Genomic DNA, 20,109 nt, shown 5'->3' with positions numbered 1-20,109 from the left:
AAACCTAACTCAGGTAGCACTCCTCGGTTAGTGCTATGATAATGGCTGCATCGAATACAGAAAAGACATGTAGTTTTTACCATCAGGGCCTGAATTATATAGATTCTGTTCAGTTTTTAAAATGTAAAATAATACCTCCTTCTGTACACCGGTGCCTACAAAACACTTAGGTCTGTCATGAAACAGACGAAGGGAAACAAAGAAATTATTCATGTAATAAATATTCTTTAGTATCTTGATCATGAATGAATGTGATCTGCACACGAAGTCCAGTCCCATTTCAAACACTTGCTCTTCGTCGTACTCGATGTTCTCGCCCCTCCCAAAGAACGTAAGACCAATAAGGTCCTCACCTTCGCCCGACGCGGCCGGCTTGGTTGCGGGGGAAGCTACTCTCTTCATACTGGCAGGGCTTTCTGAAGAACCAGACTCCATACTGAAAGAAGGGAACGAAAGAGTATTTTAATTCTTATTTTAAAAGGAAATAATTTTCTCTTTTAAAACTGAACAATTCACAGGTGAAACAGCTGTACTTAGCTAAGCTAAAAACCCACAGTGAAGTTGCTATGGTGAACAGACAGCTATGTTCTGGTATACTTCTTTTCCTTTTTTTTTTTTTTTTCTTTCTTTTTTGAGACAAGGTCTCCCTATGCAGTGCAGGCTGGCCTTAAACTCACTTATGTAGCCCAGGCTGGCCTCCAACTCATTGCAATCCTCCTGCCTCAGCCTCTCGAGTGCTGGGATTAGCGGTGTGAGCCACCATACCTGGCATGTTCTGGTCTACTTTAAAGCATGACTAATAGCTGCTCATGGAATATTTCTGCTATTTCTCTCTTCTTGAAGCTTATAATTTGTTTTGAACATCTGTATGGTTAGGATAATTAAACAACAACCCTGTAGGTGCCATGCTATAAGCACACCCTAAATAAAAAAGGTAATTCATTCTTCCAATTATTTCCCCAAAGTCTGGTTTTCTAAGTATTCACATATGCCTGGTATAGTACAACATACTAAGTATCAGGACAGTCATGATTTCTGAACAGTGCACGAATGTTCCAGGTCTCAGGGTAGAATTCTTTCTCACACTGGTCAATAAAGGAAAAGGGTGGATAGGCTTCCACGAGGGAAGAATGACAGCTGCTTATCAATAAAGGCCCCTTTTTGTACTTCATACACTCTAACTTCTGCAGGTAAAAGAACCCAAAGACAAAATAAATCCGCAATCCCCATCTATGAATCTTAACTAATGCAAACAATAATTTAACGCCCAATACTGTTTTCATCAAATGGAAGCAGACAAACACAGAAATACCTTGTAGATTTCCTTATGGGCCCTGAAATGAGTTTCACGTAAGACTTGGGGAACCAACCCTTCTGACCTTGAACTTCTCCAAACCACCACATATCTTGTTGTTCCAGGACGGTGATGACATCATTTTTGTTAAAATTTAAATGGTTGTCTTTTTTGGCTCTCCAAGGATACAGGGCTTGCGCTTGTAGCCCCTCCACCTTTTCACCCTTGTGTGGAATAACATAAAGGACCTCTCATTACATTCATTGCATTTGTCGTTAACCTAAGGCTGATGTGAATACTGGCACTTTATCTGCAATAAGAACACATAAGCACACAAACCTGCCTCACTGTCTTTTAGTACTTGTTTCCAAAAATGGAGGCAAAAACTGTCAGCCCATTCACAGAGCCATCTTGGAACCATCCAGAATTCTCCACTTAAACAAGCACACTTCTGTTGCATTTGACTGTGTACCTCTTATATTTTGGTTCTATTTTAACTCTCAAGTTGCCCAGAGCACCTGCCCATTTCCAATTTGCTCTGAATTTCTAGTGGGGGATTAATGGTAGAGCAGAAATAGTACCACATTGCATGAGGCAACCAGTTGATATTTTAGTTTGGGTGGACACAGGGAAACAGGCGATGTGTTGGATTGTGCTTGTTTTAGTTCCTTTTAGTGAAACAGAGGGTTAGGGCTGGGATGTTGCTTAGTGTTTCAATTTCCAGCACTGAAGAAAAAATCTTTGGGAGAAACCAGGTTGGATTAGCATAAATTCTTTGTTATTACTACTTATTGTCCATCCATGTGTAAGGCACTATGGGATTGCAACAATGAATAAAACACCATCTCTGCCTCTCCTAAGTAATTTGGTATAAAGCATTTTATTGACCATAAAGCACTATAAAAAACCAGACACGGTGATAAGATTAGTCAGGAACTCACAGTTAATGGGGAAGAAAGAGATAAAACCAGTGAAGTATACCATCTGGTGGAATGAAATATGCGATAAAGAAGTCCCATCTTCTTACTGTCCGAACAAAGAAAAAGGAAGGATGGATTCTGCCTGAGGGTATGAGGGGCAGTTTCCCTGGGCAGGAGGCATATGAACTGAGCCTTGAAGGATGAGGGCTTTGACAGCTAGGGCTGTGGAGGAAGGGCATTCCAGGCGGAAGATGCAGCACAGGCAAAGGCCCCGCGGGGGTGTGCGGCATGCGCGGCAAAGGGTCCTGGACGAGGAGCGCAATCAGGGGCTGCATGCAGCTTAGACCCAGAGAGGGGTGTGGTGGGAGCAGAGGCTGGAAAGGCAGAGGGAGGCTCTCATTATCTCTTTAAATACGAAAGCATCTTAAAACATTCACTAACAAATAACACCCTGTTAATTTTCAAGCATCTACGTAAATGACAGGGACAAAAGCCAAGTCCCAAAGGGAGCTAGTTCAGAACCAATGTGTGCTTGCCTTTGGAAGTTATTTTCACTCTACATTATGACAGAATTGTGGTAAGTGGAGAGTTTACAATTCAAATAGTTTCACTGTCTACATCAATAACTTTTTTTATTTTATAAAAAATTAAAACAAAATTTCATAACAAAATAAGGCAAAACCAATAGCTAATACACTGTATATCACAATCCTGAAAGTAGTTAGGGGTACAAAATATAGACAATATAGACTTTTACAAAGAAGAAACAAACAGATAATAGCACAAAACTTTCTTTTCAATGAACTACAAGAAATTAGAATAAATGAAACAAATGCTCTTTGCGGGTTCTGGCCTTCCCAAACCTACACCACCCCTATTTCATTTCACTCCTCAGAACCGAACAGGTTTCTCTGGATTCCACACACCCTGGATCACACACTGTCCCCTTCCACTGCTCCCACTCGCAGTGAGCCTCCTGCCTCATGGCCACTGATACGCAGCCCTCTGTCCTGTCTAATCCTCTTGGCCACTTGTGCTGATTTTTCCACCAGGACTGGACCTCACCGTGAGCCATCTCCTCTGTGCCCTCAAAGGTATTTCAAAATCTCTCCCCTAAAAAACCTTCCTGTGCCTGTCCCTGAACCTTTTCATACGGAGGGGACCCCAGGTTTGAACCTAAGGGTGACACTCATTAATTCCGGAACACCTTGACAACTGTTTAATCTCTCTAAACCTCGGTTCCTACAGCTACAAAACAGAGATGGTACTGTCTATGGAAGGCTGGTAACAAAATTCATGAAGATTTAAGCACAGAATCGCACCAACAACAGTAACAGTCATAGTGGGTTCTATAACTGCTATTATCCCTGGTCTTGAGCTAAGCAGTACTGATAGAGAAAGCTGAGGCAACGTGGAATGATCAAGATTCAGGTTATTCACGCCGGCAATTCTTACTCTTTCTTGCCAAATTCCTAAGCTTCTACATTCTGCAGGCCCTCAGGCTCCCTCTGCACAGAGACTGATGCCATGTGCCCGACCTGCACTTCCTTCTCCACTTAACTTCTCCAATTTCTCTTCACCCTTCCTCATCCAGAAGAAAAACTCCAGAGTTTCTTTTCGTTGCTGTTCATGTTGTCGTTCTGAGACAAGGTCTGACTATGGAGCCCAGGCTGGACTTGAACTCAGGGCAACTCTAATGCCTCAACCTCCCGAGTGCTGGGATTACAGGCATGGGCCACCACATCCAGCTTAAAGTTTCTCTTCTGTATGTTTAATGCTGTGCCCACCTGGCACAATTAGATTCTAACTCTTGACTTACCAGTCCTTTTCTTCACTGGCAACATGCACGGCTTGGGCCTTCCAAATGCCCTCTTTCCATTCTGCTCCTTCTCTTTTCTTCACAAACTATCCGCTTTCTCACTGCCCATTCCCGTTTTGTTATTCTCTATCTGGTTTCACCTTACTATTTCCAGAGCCAATAAGACATTCTACTTACTGCACAAAGTGGCCTCTTTTTTGCACTGGCTTTAATACAAGCACCCTATCCCCTTTTGGAACACAAAACGCTGTCCTCCTCAGAGTTTCCCACATCCACCTACTCTACCCTGCTCATGTACCCCTCCCCTTGTCACCAAGTTAACATTACTGAGCATGGGGCATCCGCAAAGTGTTGAGCCAGGGCAGATGCAGAGGGAGGTTGGCACCTCCTCCTCAGTGGCTGCCCCTCCTTTTCCAGGCCATATAACCCTCATGCCCGGAAGCTATGGCACCATGATAATCCATACATCTGACTGCGTTCCCTTGGGGGATGACTCTCATATACCTGTAGTCGCCATCTTTCTTCCACTCTCCGGATCTGTGTCCCTCTAGCCTGCCAGACATGACTACCTGCATGTTCTGTTTCTACCACTGCTGTAACACATCTACAACCCACCTCCTTCCTGTACATCAACTCCATTTCTTCCTGCTGCCCTCACTTGCCTTAAGATACATCGTCTTTTCAATCCCAGGTCACTTCCCCTTCCTGCTGGCTCCCTCGGCTGCTGACGCCATCCTCACGGCTCCCCTCTGCAGTTTCTCCTCTTCCCTTTCCACTGGCTCCCCCGACTTGGTAAATGTGAGTGCAGCCACATCTGGGCTGCCCTTACTCACACCTGGATGCTCCTAACAGGTGGCACTACTTGCTGGTCCTCTGTGCTAATCTTCCTGCACACCACTTCTTGACCAATCTGCTCAGCATCTGACTTTAATCTGGGTGTTTCTAAAGTGGAAACTGACCCTGAGCCCTACGTCCCACACAGATGGGTGTGCGCTATTTGGTTTGATTTTTACAGAAATTTCATTCCTTTAATTTCATTCCTTCATCTTTATTATGCTTAGCAAAGGAGACATATTCACAATAACCACCTCTATCCTTTCAGAAATTATTCTTCCTTGGCAGGGCATTTCAGAGCCTCCTCTTAACCTGCAATCAGTCTAGTTTTTCTAATAACTGCCCAAGATTCTAGCCAAATAGACTTACTCATGAAGTTCCTTACACACAGGCTGCTTTTCTGTCTTCAAGCCTCTTCTCACACACTTCCTTTGTGAGATGCTAGCATTCTCCATTTTTCACTAAGATCTTACCTGCTGGTCAAGATGCAGTTCAAATGCTACTTCTTCAGTGAAGTGTCTCAGTCAACCCAGGCAGGAGAAGCTTACCCCGCTCAGAGCTCTATTCACAGCGTATTCTCGGCTCCTGAACAGACCTAGCTGGCCAACCCCGCTACCCACCGGGAGGCTTACTTCTAACAGTACCGCCAACAAGCATCTGCTCAACTTGTTGGCGCTGTGCGTCACACTCAGTCTTCAGACCCTCACCTGGCCCAGAACAGGAGACGGGGAGGAGCCGGTGGCCGTGGCGGGAGTAAAGGCTGACCTCTGCCTTAGCTGGCCAGCGCTGGGTACGGTAAGAGAAGGCTGGGCCGCCCACGCATCCCAGTTGTCGGTTTCTGGTTTTTCGTTTGTGTTGTTGGGCCACCTGGAAGGAAAGGCACATTTTGTAAATAGCACTTCCTAATGCAGCGGCTTATCACCCACAGTTCGTTACAAAAATAAATTTAAAAATAAAACATAAAATAAAAATGGGATCCCCAAATCTGTGTAACACAAAGCTAGTATGTTTATGTAGCATTCTACAGTTAAAGAACAAGGAGGATAGGAAGGAGGGCTGGGCTGAGGTTTGAGTCTAGGACCCACACACCAGCAAAAACGCTCAGGCATATTATAGCAGTTTCTCTGAATCTCGATTTCCTCATTAGAACAGCATTCTGCCACTCTGGCTTGGTTGTGAGGATCACCTGAAATACTAGGTATGAAAATACGCTGAAACTCCAGAGCACTAGAAAAACATCCTCACATGATGACTGTCATCATTTGTAATAACAATACCTAAACGAGGAAAAAAAAAGTCAAATGGCACATATGAAAATATGCCAGGTTGGCTGCCAGAGCTTCTCTGTCCCGTCCATCCCATGGTAAGCACCTGGTCATGCGCCCAGATGACATGGCAACTACAGGTGGCCTCTCAAGAGCAGCGTGTTGCCTTGTACCATGATAGTTTTTGTCAGTTTATGACTAGGTCAACTCAGCTGCAAGAATGCAGATCTAAATGCAATTTACCATTTATTACCTTTATAAGACTTGTAAACAAGCTAGAAAATCAAAATAATTCCTTTGTTATCAAATCACCTTGATTTTTTATTTGGAAAATAAGAAGCTTATAATGATACCACAGACTTGTATACCACATATCTATTGAAAAAACAGTCACACGGATTTGATCCACAGCAAAAACAAATCCTGGAACTGGGCGTGGTGGCAAACGCCTCTAATCCCAGCATTGGGCAGGCTGAGGCTGGAGGATCACCACAAGTTTGAGGCCAGCCTGGGCTACACAGTGAGACCCTATCTCAAAAAAAAAGTCAGAACTTCTCAGTCAAGATAAAAACAAGAGGAAGAATTTGAACTTGGAAGTCAGGCCAATGGAAGCCTTTTTTTAAAATCAGAGATTACGTAGGGACGATCTCCGTGAGCACTTTCCCCTTTATATGAAATTAAGTACAAAAAACTTCTATCCTTCCCTTGGTCACTACACTCCTTTCTCCATTTGTTCCACCAGATCTTTCCCCAGAAACACATCTTGACTTGCCTTCCATGCGTTTCTTCTGAAAGATAATTAGACTCGAAAAGCAGTTTAAGACACTTCTTACTCCAGTCACTCTTACGACCATACTAGTAAGAAATACTTTTAGACAAGTACACACATAAGTCAGGCCCTATACCCAGAAGTCAGGACAGCAGTTTCAAACCTTGTCTTACGTGCTATCTGCTTAATATTATTTTCTGGTGATCAAAGGCACAGAACTAATAGCCTGGACACGCTTTGTACACACCTTTTCACTCCATTGTACATTCGTACAAGATTAATAAAAGCACAGGGCTTTAGAGGAAACAGTTTTTTATCTTACTCAAAACCACATGACTGAATTCCATTTCTGTTTTGGGGCAGCAAAAAAACTGCTGTATGTCTGTATTCAGGAAATGTGTATTTGCTGACATGGATGTTAACACAGATTATCAGGAAGCTGTATTTCTCTATTTCTTCCCCAAGAATGGAAGATTCAGATAAAATATTGAACAAAACGTGATGACAGGCTTTAGTTTAGACCACGGCAAATCACTGTTAGGCCGTGATATCATTAAATTCAATTCAGTGATTTTGCCAGTATGCTAGTCAGAGGAAGGAATAATTTAAACAAACCAGCTCCCTTTCAAAGAGGGACTAACCAAACCTTTAAAAACATTTGGAGGAAAGAACGATTACTAAATTGGGATTTTAAAAACCATCAGAAGTAGCATGTCTACACATACGTGGAACTGAAGTCGGCCCAATTGTTGGGGGTTGTGGAGGGCTCAGAAGAGGTCACTGCCAAAGGAGCAGGGGTCTCACGCAAAGCCAGTTTGGGGGCAGGGGTGGATGCTGAATCAGTCACTGGTTTGGCTGGAGCAGGAACCTCATTTTCTGGAATCTTCTCTGCATAGTTTGCAGGAAACCATCCTGTCTTTCCTTTTAATTCTCCTCCAAGCCATCCCGGTTCTCCAGTTTGGCTTTCATCCACCTGTGGGAAAGGCACAGTGTTTTCTCTAAGTGGAACTGAATCAACCCGAGTACACCAAATATCCCACCACCACAAAGCCCTAAGCGTCTGCCCCCGACTGACACACGGCATAGAAATTTCTCCATCCCAGTCTAAGTGTCTGGAAAAATGGTCTTTAAACATTAACTCTGGGAAGGGCTATAATTCAAATTCTTCTCTTTGTGCTTTTTTTTTTTAAAACTTCCTTTCTCCTTTTTCTAATAATGGCAGTTAAAGTATCAGAAGTCCTCAGGCACAGAGTTTAAATGAGTTATTTGAATTGGGAAGTTTTCTGACAAGGCTTCATCACTCATGAAGTCATGTAATTATTAAAAGTAATTTGACCTGGGTTTATTATTTAAAGTTGAAAGAGTGCAATCAATTTAAGTTTAGCGCTCCAAAACCTCCAATAACTAATTTTATTCAATACAGGGACAAGGGTAAAAAATACAACTGTAGCTGCTTCCTATAGGAAACAAACTTGCGTTTAGCCATTTTAGAGCTCCACAGATACACGGCGAGAAAATGAAGCGGTTACTGACAGCCGTAATTAATTTTAAGGTCCCACAGTTTTCATTTATGCAAATTTAATTTTAATATCCACAAATGTGCACATAAGAATGTAGAATTCTCCTGTTTAAAAAGCTGAGGCCATATATTACATGAAGTGATTTTAATGTTTGCATTTTCTTTTCTCACTCAAAAGAATCCAAGTGGCTCAAATAATCCTACTTGTCTTTACAAGTTACCCCCACACACAATTTTATGAGCAAAAGGGGGATTACATTTACTAATAGAATATTAGTTGCAGGACTATAAGCCAAATAGGGTCTATCAGAGCTCTCCTCTTATTTTTATCCCTCTATACACTGCCTAAGGAGGAAAGACACTAAATACTTCATTGGATGTTAATGTTGCTTTTTAGAAATCACAGAATTGAGTAAGGGGGGTCTAAACAACAATTTTTGGGAAACTTAGCAAAACTGCCAGCTGTCTAATCCATTCAAGTACTCAAAAGAAACCCAAACAAAAAGAATTCAACAAACCAAACATCTATCTGTACTCAGTACAATAGTAATAGGGTGTATTACTCCTTTGTTTGAATAAAGGGTAGGGATGAAGAGAGTACACAGAATACAAGGTTGACAACTTCTTTCTACATGTTACTTACAAAATATTAGCAAGTAGTGAATATCTGCTTGCCACCCCACCTTCGGGAACTTTTGCTGTCATGAATAAAGGCAATTTTTAAAGCCAAGAATTCTCCAAACAACCAAAAAGGAATCTCCTCAGATCAAGTATAATTTTTCCGAAGGTTCTATTTTTGGCTTCACAGTACTGTCTTTCTTGCCAACACTTCAATGAATGTGAACATACCAGCCACTATTCATTCACTCTCCTCTTGTTTTGTTCTTACTTTCCTTTTTCTGGGCAGCCACAAGTATTTTGCTACATGAGGACTTCAGATAGCATTTTTCCACCCTGCATGGATTTCTTTTATGTAAAATTCAATGCCTAGCTGCCTATCCTTCCCGGCTGTATTTACCGGTGGTTTTGTGACACCTGGAAACTGTAGCTGCTGGGCACTGGAAACACAGCTGCTTCTAAGCTGCAAGAGCCTCCCCCACTTCTCAGAAGATTTAAGAGCCAAGCTCTACACCATTCTGGACCAAAGGTGATGCCAGGCAGGGGTGAGGAGGAGTCCACACCCACCAGCCTCAAGAGCACAAAGTGTGATGATCAAGAACAGGGCTCTGCAATTAGAACGCCTCAATGTAAACACTAGCTGTAAAGGTCACTGATGGGTGGTGTGAGGCAAGTTCAATCCCTGAGTGCCTCAGTTTATTCACCTATCAACTGGGAATAACAAAAATCTGCCTTCTTTTGGTGACTATGAGGACTGATAAAGACCTACAACATTGCCTGCTATATGAGACGTGTTTAAGGCTAGATTTTTTAAAAGCTATCTCTCCCATTGTCCAGCTCAGACTTTGTATTGTGGCTTTCCTATCTGTGCTTCTGTCCTGTTCTGAAAGTCTGGCTGGTGTCCACCCAATTCACTCTAAACAATCCGGTTTTCTGCTCGAGTTCTGTGCCCTAGAAGCCTCTCTGGGATGATAGCAACTCTGGATTTACCTTCCTGCCATGGTAATCTGAAGGGCTTGGATTCCCTACAGGGCTAATTTGGACCTCATTCAAGTATCAGCTGCTTTACCTAGTTATGGCCTATGACCTACTGTTATTCCTCTCAGACAAAAGGTCTTGTCTGATTAACAGGACTTGCAATGGCAATCTGGGATTGGATCTGAAGCCTAGAGAAAACGTCCCATCCTTGTTAAGGAATGCTGCCCCAGCTGTTGCCAAATAGGTCAGGAAGGATGCTGTACCACCCTATATATGCTTAGTGGAGGAAGGGGTCACTTCAGCCTATGAGCCACACAAACAAGAACTTTTCCCATCTCTAATGGCCACAATAAAATCAGTATGGGTTTCACTTTTAACCAAGGGAATTCACTGGCCTCAACCACAGCACCAACGATAGTCGCAATTAGATTTATTCTTATTGGGTTCTATTTAATCATTGTACTGTAAGGTTCAGAGGAGATTTAAAAAGTCCCTCATAACACCTAAATTCAATTACCTACTTAGAAAAAGCATAAAGGTCAACATATAAAAATGAAAAGTGTTTCTTCTTAGATTTGGAAAATTTTACCCAAAATGCAAATCCCATTTTGGAAAAGCCTAAGATTATGATACACCAAAAGGTTAAGCACACATCCTTGTTTGCAGCCTAGCAGGCTACAATGTGGACTTTTACATAAAGGACACTCATCCACTGGCGGTTGTGAGGGATTATTTAACAATTTTAGGGGCTGGGGATTTAGCTCAGTGGCAAAGCGCCTGCCTGGCAAGCGCAAGGTCGTGAGTTCGGTTCCCGGTATCGGAGAAAAACCAAAAAAAAATAAAAATAAAAATAAAAAAAAATTTTGGTCTTAATACAACTTCATTTAATATGCCCTACTGCAGCAGCCTGAAGTGCTTAGGGGTAATTCTAGTAAATATCATCAAAGTAAAACACAATTATCGCTGGGATTATGGTACAGAGGTAGACTAGAAACTGTTAGTAATTATGCATATACACTGTAGGTCACCGAAGCAACAATCGATGGCACATAACAGCAATTGCAGATACAAGTCCATCTGGCTAAAGTTTGAAAATACTACGCTTTTTTTCTCAGAGATTACATATTCAACGGCTACCATTTTCAGTAGGAAGTACTTTTTTGTTCTTGGATGAGGTCTTGCTATGTGGGCCAGGGCAACCTCAAACTCACGATCCTCCTGCCTCACCCTCTCAAGTGCTGGGATTACAGGTGTGCACAGCCACGCCCAGAACTGTAGTCTGGATCTTGAATGTCCCTAAAGGTCCAGGTGGTAAAGGCTTGCTCACCAGGGGGGTACTGCTGAGAAGAGGGGACCCTTGGTAAGACCCAGTGACAGGTCTTTACTGTCACTGGGGACTTGCCCTGGAAGGGGACTGTGGGGCTCTGGTCCCTCCCTCTCTCTCAGTTCTACCCATGAGGTGAGAGGTTTTACACTACCATGACGATGTGCCCCTGCCACAGTGTGCTTCCTTATCCAAAATAACAGAGCCATCAATCATGGGATTGAAACCCCTGGAACTATGAACCAAAGAAAACCTTTTTCTGTTCTAAGTGGCTTATCTCAGGTCTTTGTTATAGTAACAGAAAGCTACTTAACACATGAGAGAAACAAATTCCCTTTTCCCTCACAGACCATGAAAAATGGGGACAGGAAACAGGTACACACTGTGCACTGACTGAGACCAGTTGGGAGTGGCTGCTGGGGCTGTGTTGAGGAATTCAGATAACAGCACATTTCATGGATTTGCCAGCTTTTGAGTAGAAGGTTCCCCCAAACTCCTAGATGAGACTATTCAAACTCTTTTCTGAAGCTCTAACCCAGAGGCTAGGAAATTGTTCCTCCAGTTCAACTAGTCAAGCCTGCTGTTGCAGCACAAAAGCAGCGATAGACAACATGTAAATGTATGAGCCTGGCTACTTCTGAAAAAAACTTTACTGCAACACAGTTAGGTGGTCAGATCTGGCCCACACCCATGACTGTACGTGTGTGTACAGCGGTCCCTCAAAACAGCAGCAATAGTGTGGCCAACTGTTAATAAACAAGGTGAGTTCAGATGTTAAATTTATGGCAATGAAAGGAAGGAAGATGGAAAAGGTAGACTTACAGATGTACTCCCCATCCAGAGAAAAGGAAAAATAAAACAAGAAAGAAAAAAAGGTGTAAGAGTTATTCTAAGAAGATAAATTGGGCTGGGGATACAGCTTAGTGGTACAAGTGCCTGCCTGCAAAGTACAAGGTCCTGAGTTCAATATCCAGTACAAAAAAAAAAAAAAAAAGAAGATAAATCATTTCCAGAATGAACTGACTGGTGGCTGATGACTAAAGAAAGCCCTTTCTTCTATGGATAATTTTAAGAAGATATTTCCCAAAAATGATAGAGGATTAGCCCTGGCAGGAAAAAGAGATGAGGTTAAATCAGTGGTTCCTGAAACTGATCCCTAACAAAAACCAGAAAGAATTCTCAATATTGTATATGGATTACATGTTCCCAGACTCTCTGGGTGTGAGCAGAGTCCCATAGTCCCCTTTCAGGACAAGTCCCCAATGACAGTAATCTCTCTGCAGAGTTATTTTCTTGCAATTCCCTAAGCAATTCTGATGCACTCAGTCCTATGCCAGTCCTAGGACGAGCATACAGATGACTAGTCTGTGTTCTTAAGATAAAGTTCAACAAAATGGCAGTCAGCAAGTCTTCTCATTTCTTATGCTTTTGCAACATGTATATGTTAGAGGTCAAATTAGATTTATGCACCCTTCAAATACTCAGACCTCCAGATCAGAAGAGAGGTCATTTATTTTCAAAGCATCTAAATCTCAGCTGTCAAGGTCAAAGTCATCTAAGAATCCTCCATTAAGAAGTCTTCTCTGAGCGCAACAGCTCACAGATTCTACTCTTGTTTTAAACTGCTAGAAGAGTTAATGAATATTTATCGAGAAATCCGTATTTTTTTCTTGAGTTTCTCCTGATTTTGTATTACCATTTAGAACAGGACTACATATAAGATATCATGTTAAAGATTTGTTAACCATGAAAAAAATACATTATCTTTGGAGAAAATTGGACTGATCATCCAGGTTTTCTAAATGCAAAATAATTTTAAAGTGCCTCCTAAGACTGCCCATATTAAAAAGAGAAATATGTCCTGCTTATGAAATCTAACATGGATAGTGTTGTTTTTCAAAGAGGGTTGAGAAACCTGAGGATATGATGATTACTATGCCTACAAAAGTAAAAGTAACTCCTGCATCATTCAACCAAGAAAGACTGACAGTAATTTTCTGCTATATATTTTTCATGCTCATGTTTCTTAATGGCAAACTCCACGGGAGGAGCAAAACAGAAAAATGCCAACCTCACTATCACCGCCTTTCCTGCGCCGGCTGCTATCCTCACAAAGACAATGCAGCTGAATGGCATTTGGGATGTCACACCGCACTGTGTAGCACAAAATGAAGTTACTGCTGTTCCTTCAACAAGCCACTCATTCATTCTAAATTATGCCCAGTGTATATTTCACAGTCTACTACCTACTTGCGATGTTGGGGACAAAATAAATATCATCCTAGTGCTGGGTAGACGTTCTCTGTTTTACTTGTTCTTGAAGTTGAATTTTAGTGTCTTATTAAAAATTATAAATGTGATACATTCATAAAAATGGAAATAAAATAGAAATATATAAGATTAAACATCAAACCTGCCCCTTTACTGTCCAGTGGTAAATACCACGAACAGTTTGATCTGTGTATTTCAAGACTGGTAATTATGCACACACTCATACATACATAGTATATCCAGTTCTTTCTTTTTTAAACCAGAATGCAAGTATACTGTACATATCACATCTGTTTTTTTAATGAAGAACCTATTTGTATATGTGTATCTATATACTCTGTAAAACACTTTTTATATATTGCATAGCTGCATCTTAATTTATTTCAACTATCCCTTTACTAATGAACACTGAGCTGCTCTTATGCTTTTACTAATAATGCTGCAGTGCATGTTCACACATACATATATTTGCCCATGCGCCTTAAAAAAAGCCTAAAGGAAGGAGAAAAGCATAATTTCTGCATCCAGAGGAATGAGAATTTTATATCTGAATAGATACCGCCACATTGATAAGCACTTTATACACCCCTGCTGACAATGTATATTATCTCCACTTTCCTATACTCTTCGACAAAGCTAGACATTATCAAATTTTTAAATTTGCTCATTTGTTAGAGATACAGTGCTATCTTATTTTTTAACTTTTATTTTCTCGATCATCCATGAAGTTAGCATACTTTCATGGTTTTTTTTTAATCATCTGTTTTTTTGTCCATGACTGTCACCTTTTTCCCTCTGCTGACTTGTCTAAGGCTTGTGGTGTCTTTCATAATACATGTTTGGAATCCTTAATATGAATAGTAACCTTTGGTCTCTTTATATAGAGAAAAACAGAAATTTTAAGGTTTGTATAGTATACAATTTGTCTACTGTTGCCTTTCATGACTTCTGGTTTTCACAGCTCAAAAGGTTTTCTTAGCCAGAAAATGATCAATATTCTCCTTCTAAAAAAAACAGTTTCAGAATGTTTTCTTGTAAGTTTAACCTACTTTGTGGACTAACACAGAAACTTGCCAAATACAGGGCCTTTAAATTGTCAAGTGGGGGGGCTGGGGATTTAGCTCAGTGGCAAAGCGCCTGCCTGGCAAGCGCAAGGTCGTGAGTTCGGTTCCCGGTACCGGAGAAAAACCAAAAAAAATAAAAAATAAATAAATTGTCAAGTGGGACCAGAACACAAACCCAAATGATTTACCCTTTTCTTTTTAAGCACAGCCTACTACACAAACTTAAAACATATTTGTACTGTCACGACAACACTGACAGATATGCATACTTACACAGAATTAAAGGGAGTTAAAAGAACAGAACAGTGAATCAAATGCAGACTTCCTGACAGGCAGCACTTACCCATTCCCCTTTAACCTCCACCAGGAAAGCAAAAGTTTGAAAGCAAGGCAAAATATATGTTTAATGAAACGTTTTATTCTTATAGCATATCTAAACTATACTCATCTAATCAGGCTAGGGCTACCCGGCCAATTCCAGGAAAAGAACTCAATACCACTGTCACAGGACGAGGATTACAGGTCTAGTCTCAAATACATTCCCCCCAAAGAGCAATAATTTTTCATTAAAATAGATTACTTGCAACATTTTCATAGCCTAGCATGAAACACATTTCTAACTTTCCTACTTCTTTGAAAATTCTAAATTGCTCCCATTTTTAAACAAAAAGAAAAACAAATTCTAAGACTAAGATAGTTTGACCACCTCTAAAACTTATTCTTGAGTGAATCACTAGATCAAGAAACTACTGTTTTCTTTTAGCAAATAACTTAGTGATTATTTTACCACGTTGCTTTATTTTCTTTCTCAAACTGGTTCTATAATTTTAGTCAAACCATAAGATTAGTTTTTATTACCTTAATGAACATAAGGCAAAATTCTAAATGTCTTTATCTGTTCAGTTCCAGAGTAAGTAGATTCACTAAATTTAATTCACTACTTATTATCTAATTTGAAGTTCATACAATTAAAGGAAAAAAAGATCCTTTGACCCAAAGATTAAAAAGTTTTCATGGGCAATTATGAATGATAAAAGCACTTTAAATATAGAACTATTTTTTAAAGGTTACTCATAGTGGACAGTCATCTAAACTCAGAAACTGGGGCTGGGGATTTAGCTCAGCGGCAAAAGCACCTGCCTGGCAAGCGCAAGGTCGTGAGTTCGGTTCCTGGTACCGGAGAAAAACCAAAAAATAAAAATAAAAAAAATAAAAAAATAAACTCAGAAACTACTAGACATTTATATATCTGAAAATATACTGAGGCAACCATACACAGTGGCACACACCTGAAATCCCAACTACTTGTGAGGTTGACATAGGAGGATAGCAAGTTTGAGGCTAGCCTGGGCAACGTAGCAAGGCTGGGTCACAAAATAAAAAACTGTAAGGGACTGGGGGATGTAACTCAGTGGTACAACATTTGCTTAGCATTCACAAGGCTCTGAGTTATGATAAAGACACACCCACACTCCCACATTCAAGCTAAGGTTATGATAAAGACACAAAGATGCAAAGTCTTTAACAACTATTTTAGGTGATGTTAGAATATATTTTTAAAATATTACTTTTTGTTCCAATAAAAAAGGAAGATTAATGCTATACATCAAAAATATAGATGCTGGATTACAGATTTCAAACCCACTGAGAAATTCCCAATTGTTTAGCAGACAGTGGAATGTTAATTAATTATCAATAGAAACTCTCACTGGAGTCTTTCTTACCATGACTATATCGCCGGGCTGGATGGTGATTTCATCATGACTTCTGGATTCAAAGGGGTACAGAGCTCGGTAATACACCACTTTTACATTCTCCTGCGTAGAAATTGTAAGAGGGCCCTTTTCTGTTTACAAAAAAGGGTACAAAGGAGAAGACAAAAAAAAAAAAAAAAATTTACAGGAAACACCAAACAAGCTAAACAGCAAGCCAAACACCTGACTTCTTCTCCACTGCCTGCCTTAGATCAACATCTGAACTATTTCCACCCATTCAAGGAATTTCTGAAGCATGTCGAGTGCCAAAGAAGAGCAGAATCTGACATCAGCAACTCGACTCCACCAGAGTTCACCAGAGAACTCTCCTAACAGAGATTTTTCTAGTGCTGAGTGCGGCAAGGCAGCTGAGAGGACCCTTCTTGCCCTCCGCCTCTTGGCTTGGGCTCCAGGGCCCACATCTGCAAAGCATCAACTGTCGCCTCCTCCCTACCCAGGGTGTTGCTAGGCTATGACCCCAGCTCTGAATCAGCCAGGGAGAACTCTCACTGGGAAGGGCAGAGAAACACAACTTTCCACATCTACAGATGTAGAAATATTGATGTTTTAGGCACTTAATATGATCATATAAAAGTGCTGATTTCACCAAGAACAGTTATACTGATAATACCCAGTGACGTCTTCTGTAATTCCTAGAGAAAAATGAGCCCACGGATGGACTCTAGGTGAAAACAGTTTCAATTTTAAATGAAGTAAGAAATTTTTAAAATACACATAAAGCAGAGGACTGTATTCTTGTTAAGAGTAACTAATCACAGACCTCTGAACTTTTTCACTTGAGGTATAATAAGTATTTTGACACAAATCTATCTTATCTGAAAAGCAGTGAAAATTCTCTCCATACGGTCCTGAGCTATAGGATATGTAAAATTTCCCACTGAATGACGAAAAATAAAACCTCACTTTATACTAGAGGGAAGTGCAAGGAACTTGAACTAACTGCTTACTGTCAAACAATGGTGAAATTCTTTTCAGATCCTAAAAATCTGTAAGTAAATAAATTCACCCCACCTATGACAGTTTGTCAGTCCTTCACCAGGACCACACGCATCATAAGCAGGGATGGGGCCTGACCTAACTCTGTACCCGCACTCCCATCCACACCCACTGTGCAGATAAGAAGCAAGCATGGAATGGCTTGAAAGTGTGCTCCTTTCTGTATGCCATTACGATAACAGGATATACTGGTGACCAAAGGATTAAGCAGATACATGCATGCATATAATTTACCAAAGAATGAACAATCATTTCCTTTAGCCACGATTTACAAAGCTGTATAATGTTATAAAGTCACATAAGGATTTTGAAAATACATTTTAGCTTGTATCTGATATTATCCAAGGGCTAACTTTGTAGCTATCCTTTTTTAGAGGTAAATTATGCCCAATTGTGGTGGCACATGCCAGTAATCTCAGCACTAAGGAGGCTGAGGCAGGAGGATTGTGAGTTTAAGGCCAATCTGATCCACAGAGAGACCTTGTCTCAAAAAAAAAAAGCAAATTTTGCTCAAAGAGCAAAAAGTCACAGTTTTCAAAAGGTCAAATAAAAGACAGTGAATATCACCCTGTTGCAGAAAGATGTTTACAATGCCTCTCTGCCACAGAAGCAGCTCAGAACTGGAGGAAATAAATGCTTTTTCCAAGACAGGTTAAGACCACCACTTACAGTACAGCTGTCTGAAAGGGGCTTTCTAACTGAACTTCATACCACTTTGATTAAGTCTACAGGACTCCCAAATGTCAGTGGAGTGGAAACCACTTAAACAGATCTCTAATGATCCTGGGGAATGAAGGGTTGCACTGCCTGAGACAAGAGAACACATGACCTCACATGTATGCATGTACCCAAGACAAGGCCTAATTACATAAAGACATTCTCAAGCAGCTTGGGGAGAGAATGACTATATTTTCTAGAATTCCTTTTTGTTTTTGTGGTCCTGGGGATGGAATCCAGGGCCTCACATAAGCTAGGAAAGTGCTCTACCACTGAGCCACATCCCCAGCCTCTAGAATTTACACTTTTAACTTCTAATACCTGCAGTGGACCAAGGGGCTTGGACCGCTGGCTTAGCAGATTCTTGGTGCGGATGGAAAAGCCGACTCAGTTTCTCTTGAGCTTCCGGTTTGCCTTTGTCCTCACCATCCTTCTTTTTGACACTCTCTTCCCTTTTTAGCTTGTCATCCTCATGGAGTTTTCTTGGCCGCTGATGCTCATCCTCTTGCTGCACATGCTCCAACCACTGTTTGTCCCTTTCCTGAGCTCGTCTGCCAACAAAGATGCTTGATTACAGCGAGGAAGCAGCTCCAATTTAACACTACCACTGTCTCCTTTCACCAAGAAGCTCCATCTAGTCAATGCGCTGCTAAACATCAACAATGTTCTTCAGAGAGAGCAACTGCATCAGTGAAACAAAAGCATTTAGGGCTCTGAGATAGAAATCACGGTTTAGGAAAACACAGAGAGGAAATGTGCAGTGTATTTCAGGAAGTGCTTACAAGACTAAGAAAATACTTCTTATTATGGTTTAGATCTAAAATGTTCACCAAAAGTCACAGGTGTTCAGAAGTGGGGCTTTCACAAAGCGATTGGGTCACAATGGTGCGACACTCATCAGCGACCCATTCATGAGGCCGGAACTGAATGGGCTCTAAGAGGTGGCCCCACTGAAGGAAGCAAGTCACGGGGGGCATGAATGAATGCTGTATCTCTTCTCTGCTCCTCTCTGCCCTCTCTGCTCCAGGGTGTCACGAGGAAGACAGCTTTCATCTGTGCCAGGCTCTTCCACCAGGATGTTTTGCCGTGGAACCATGCCTTTGGCCATGTGCTGACACCTCCGAAACTGTGAGCCAAAATAACCCTTTTCTCTTTTTAGTGGTTTTTCACAGGTATTTTGGTCACAGCAACAAAAAGCTCATTAATACATTTCTCAATGTTGAAACAGGTATTAAACTACAATAAACAAAGTTTTAAAAGGCCATAGAACACAGAGGAACGTAACTTTTATGAAGATAAACTGTACCCAAAAAGCTGCACATGGAACATTGCTCAAATAAGCCCATATTCAATCAGATCACTAAAGTCCCTCCCTAGAGCAGGGTATATCATACTTACATGCACAGATGTTGTTCCCAAACCTGTAGCTGAAAGCAAAAGACTATTTGACTATTTTACTTGACCTCAATTTTACTTTTGTTGTTTTTCTTTCCAAAATAGCTGAAATAATAAATAATTGCAACTACATCTAGGTCTGGAAAATTGTGATGGCCTCAACCCAAACTTTACAGGAAAAAACTGGGAATATTTTTCCCTCATTACATAATACTTAATACAATTTTTAAAAGAAACACTGTAAATGAAACTAATGTAAATTAACAAATGATATCATGATGCTAACTAGCTCTCCATACATCAACTCCTTTCACTCTGAAAACAGGTAGGTAACACCTGTTATTATCCCCATTGTACAAATGAGGCAGGTGAAGCAGAGATATTCAATGGCTTGTCCATGTCACACAGCCAGTCATGCTTGGGGTTCAATCCCAAGCAGCCTGGTTCCACAGTCTCCACCCTGGACCGCGATCCTGGGACACAGCCAATGCACAAAAGTCATCTCTTGGAATTAGCAAACTGTCACAGGAATAGCTCCATCAAATGGAACC

The 20,109-nt window shown here is 41.0% G+C and overlaps 1 protein-coding gene across 7 annotated transcripts in view; it reads right to left on the bottom strand.

Annotated features, from left to right (window-relative positions):
- Itsn1 (intersectin 1 (SH3 domain protein)) overlaps positions 1–20,109 on the bottom strand; it is a 219,678-nt gene that overhangs the window by 76,896 nt on the left and 122,673 nt on the right. For all 7 annotated transcript variants that reach the window (XM_013504347.1, XM_013504352.1, XM_013504344.1 and 4 more), the window contains 6 exons: positions 18,485–18,714; positions 16,400–16,521; positions 7,627–7,874; positions 5,575–5,734; positions 1,313–1,518; positions 354–436 (listed from right to left, as the gene is read on the bottom strand). In XM_013504347.1, the coding sequence (XP_013359801.1) occupies positions 354–436; positions 1,313–1,518; positions 5,575–5,734; positions 7,627–7,874; positions 16,400–16,521; positions 18,485–18,714 (1,049 nt within the window). The remainder of the gene's footprint in view (positions 1–353; positions 437–1,312; positions 1,519–5,574; positions 5,735–7,626; positions 7,875–16,399; positions 16,522–18,484; positions 18,715–20,109) is intronic.

Source organism: Chinchilla lanigera, unplaced genomic scaffold (assembly GCF_000276665.1).
Source record: "Chinchilla lanigera isolate Chin_1 unplaced genomic scaffold, ChiLan1.0 scaffold00006, whole genome shotgun sequence".
Classification (NCBI taxonomy): domain Eukaryota; kingdom Metazoa; phylum Chordata; class Mammalia; order Rodentia; family Chinchillidae; genus Chinchilla; species Chinchilla lanigera.
Note: the sequence above shows the minus strand (reverse complement) of the source record. Positions and strands in the feature narration are given on the sequence as shown.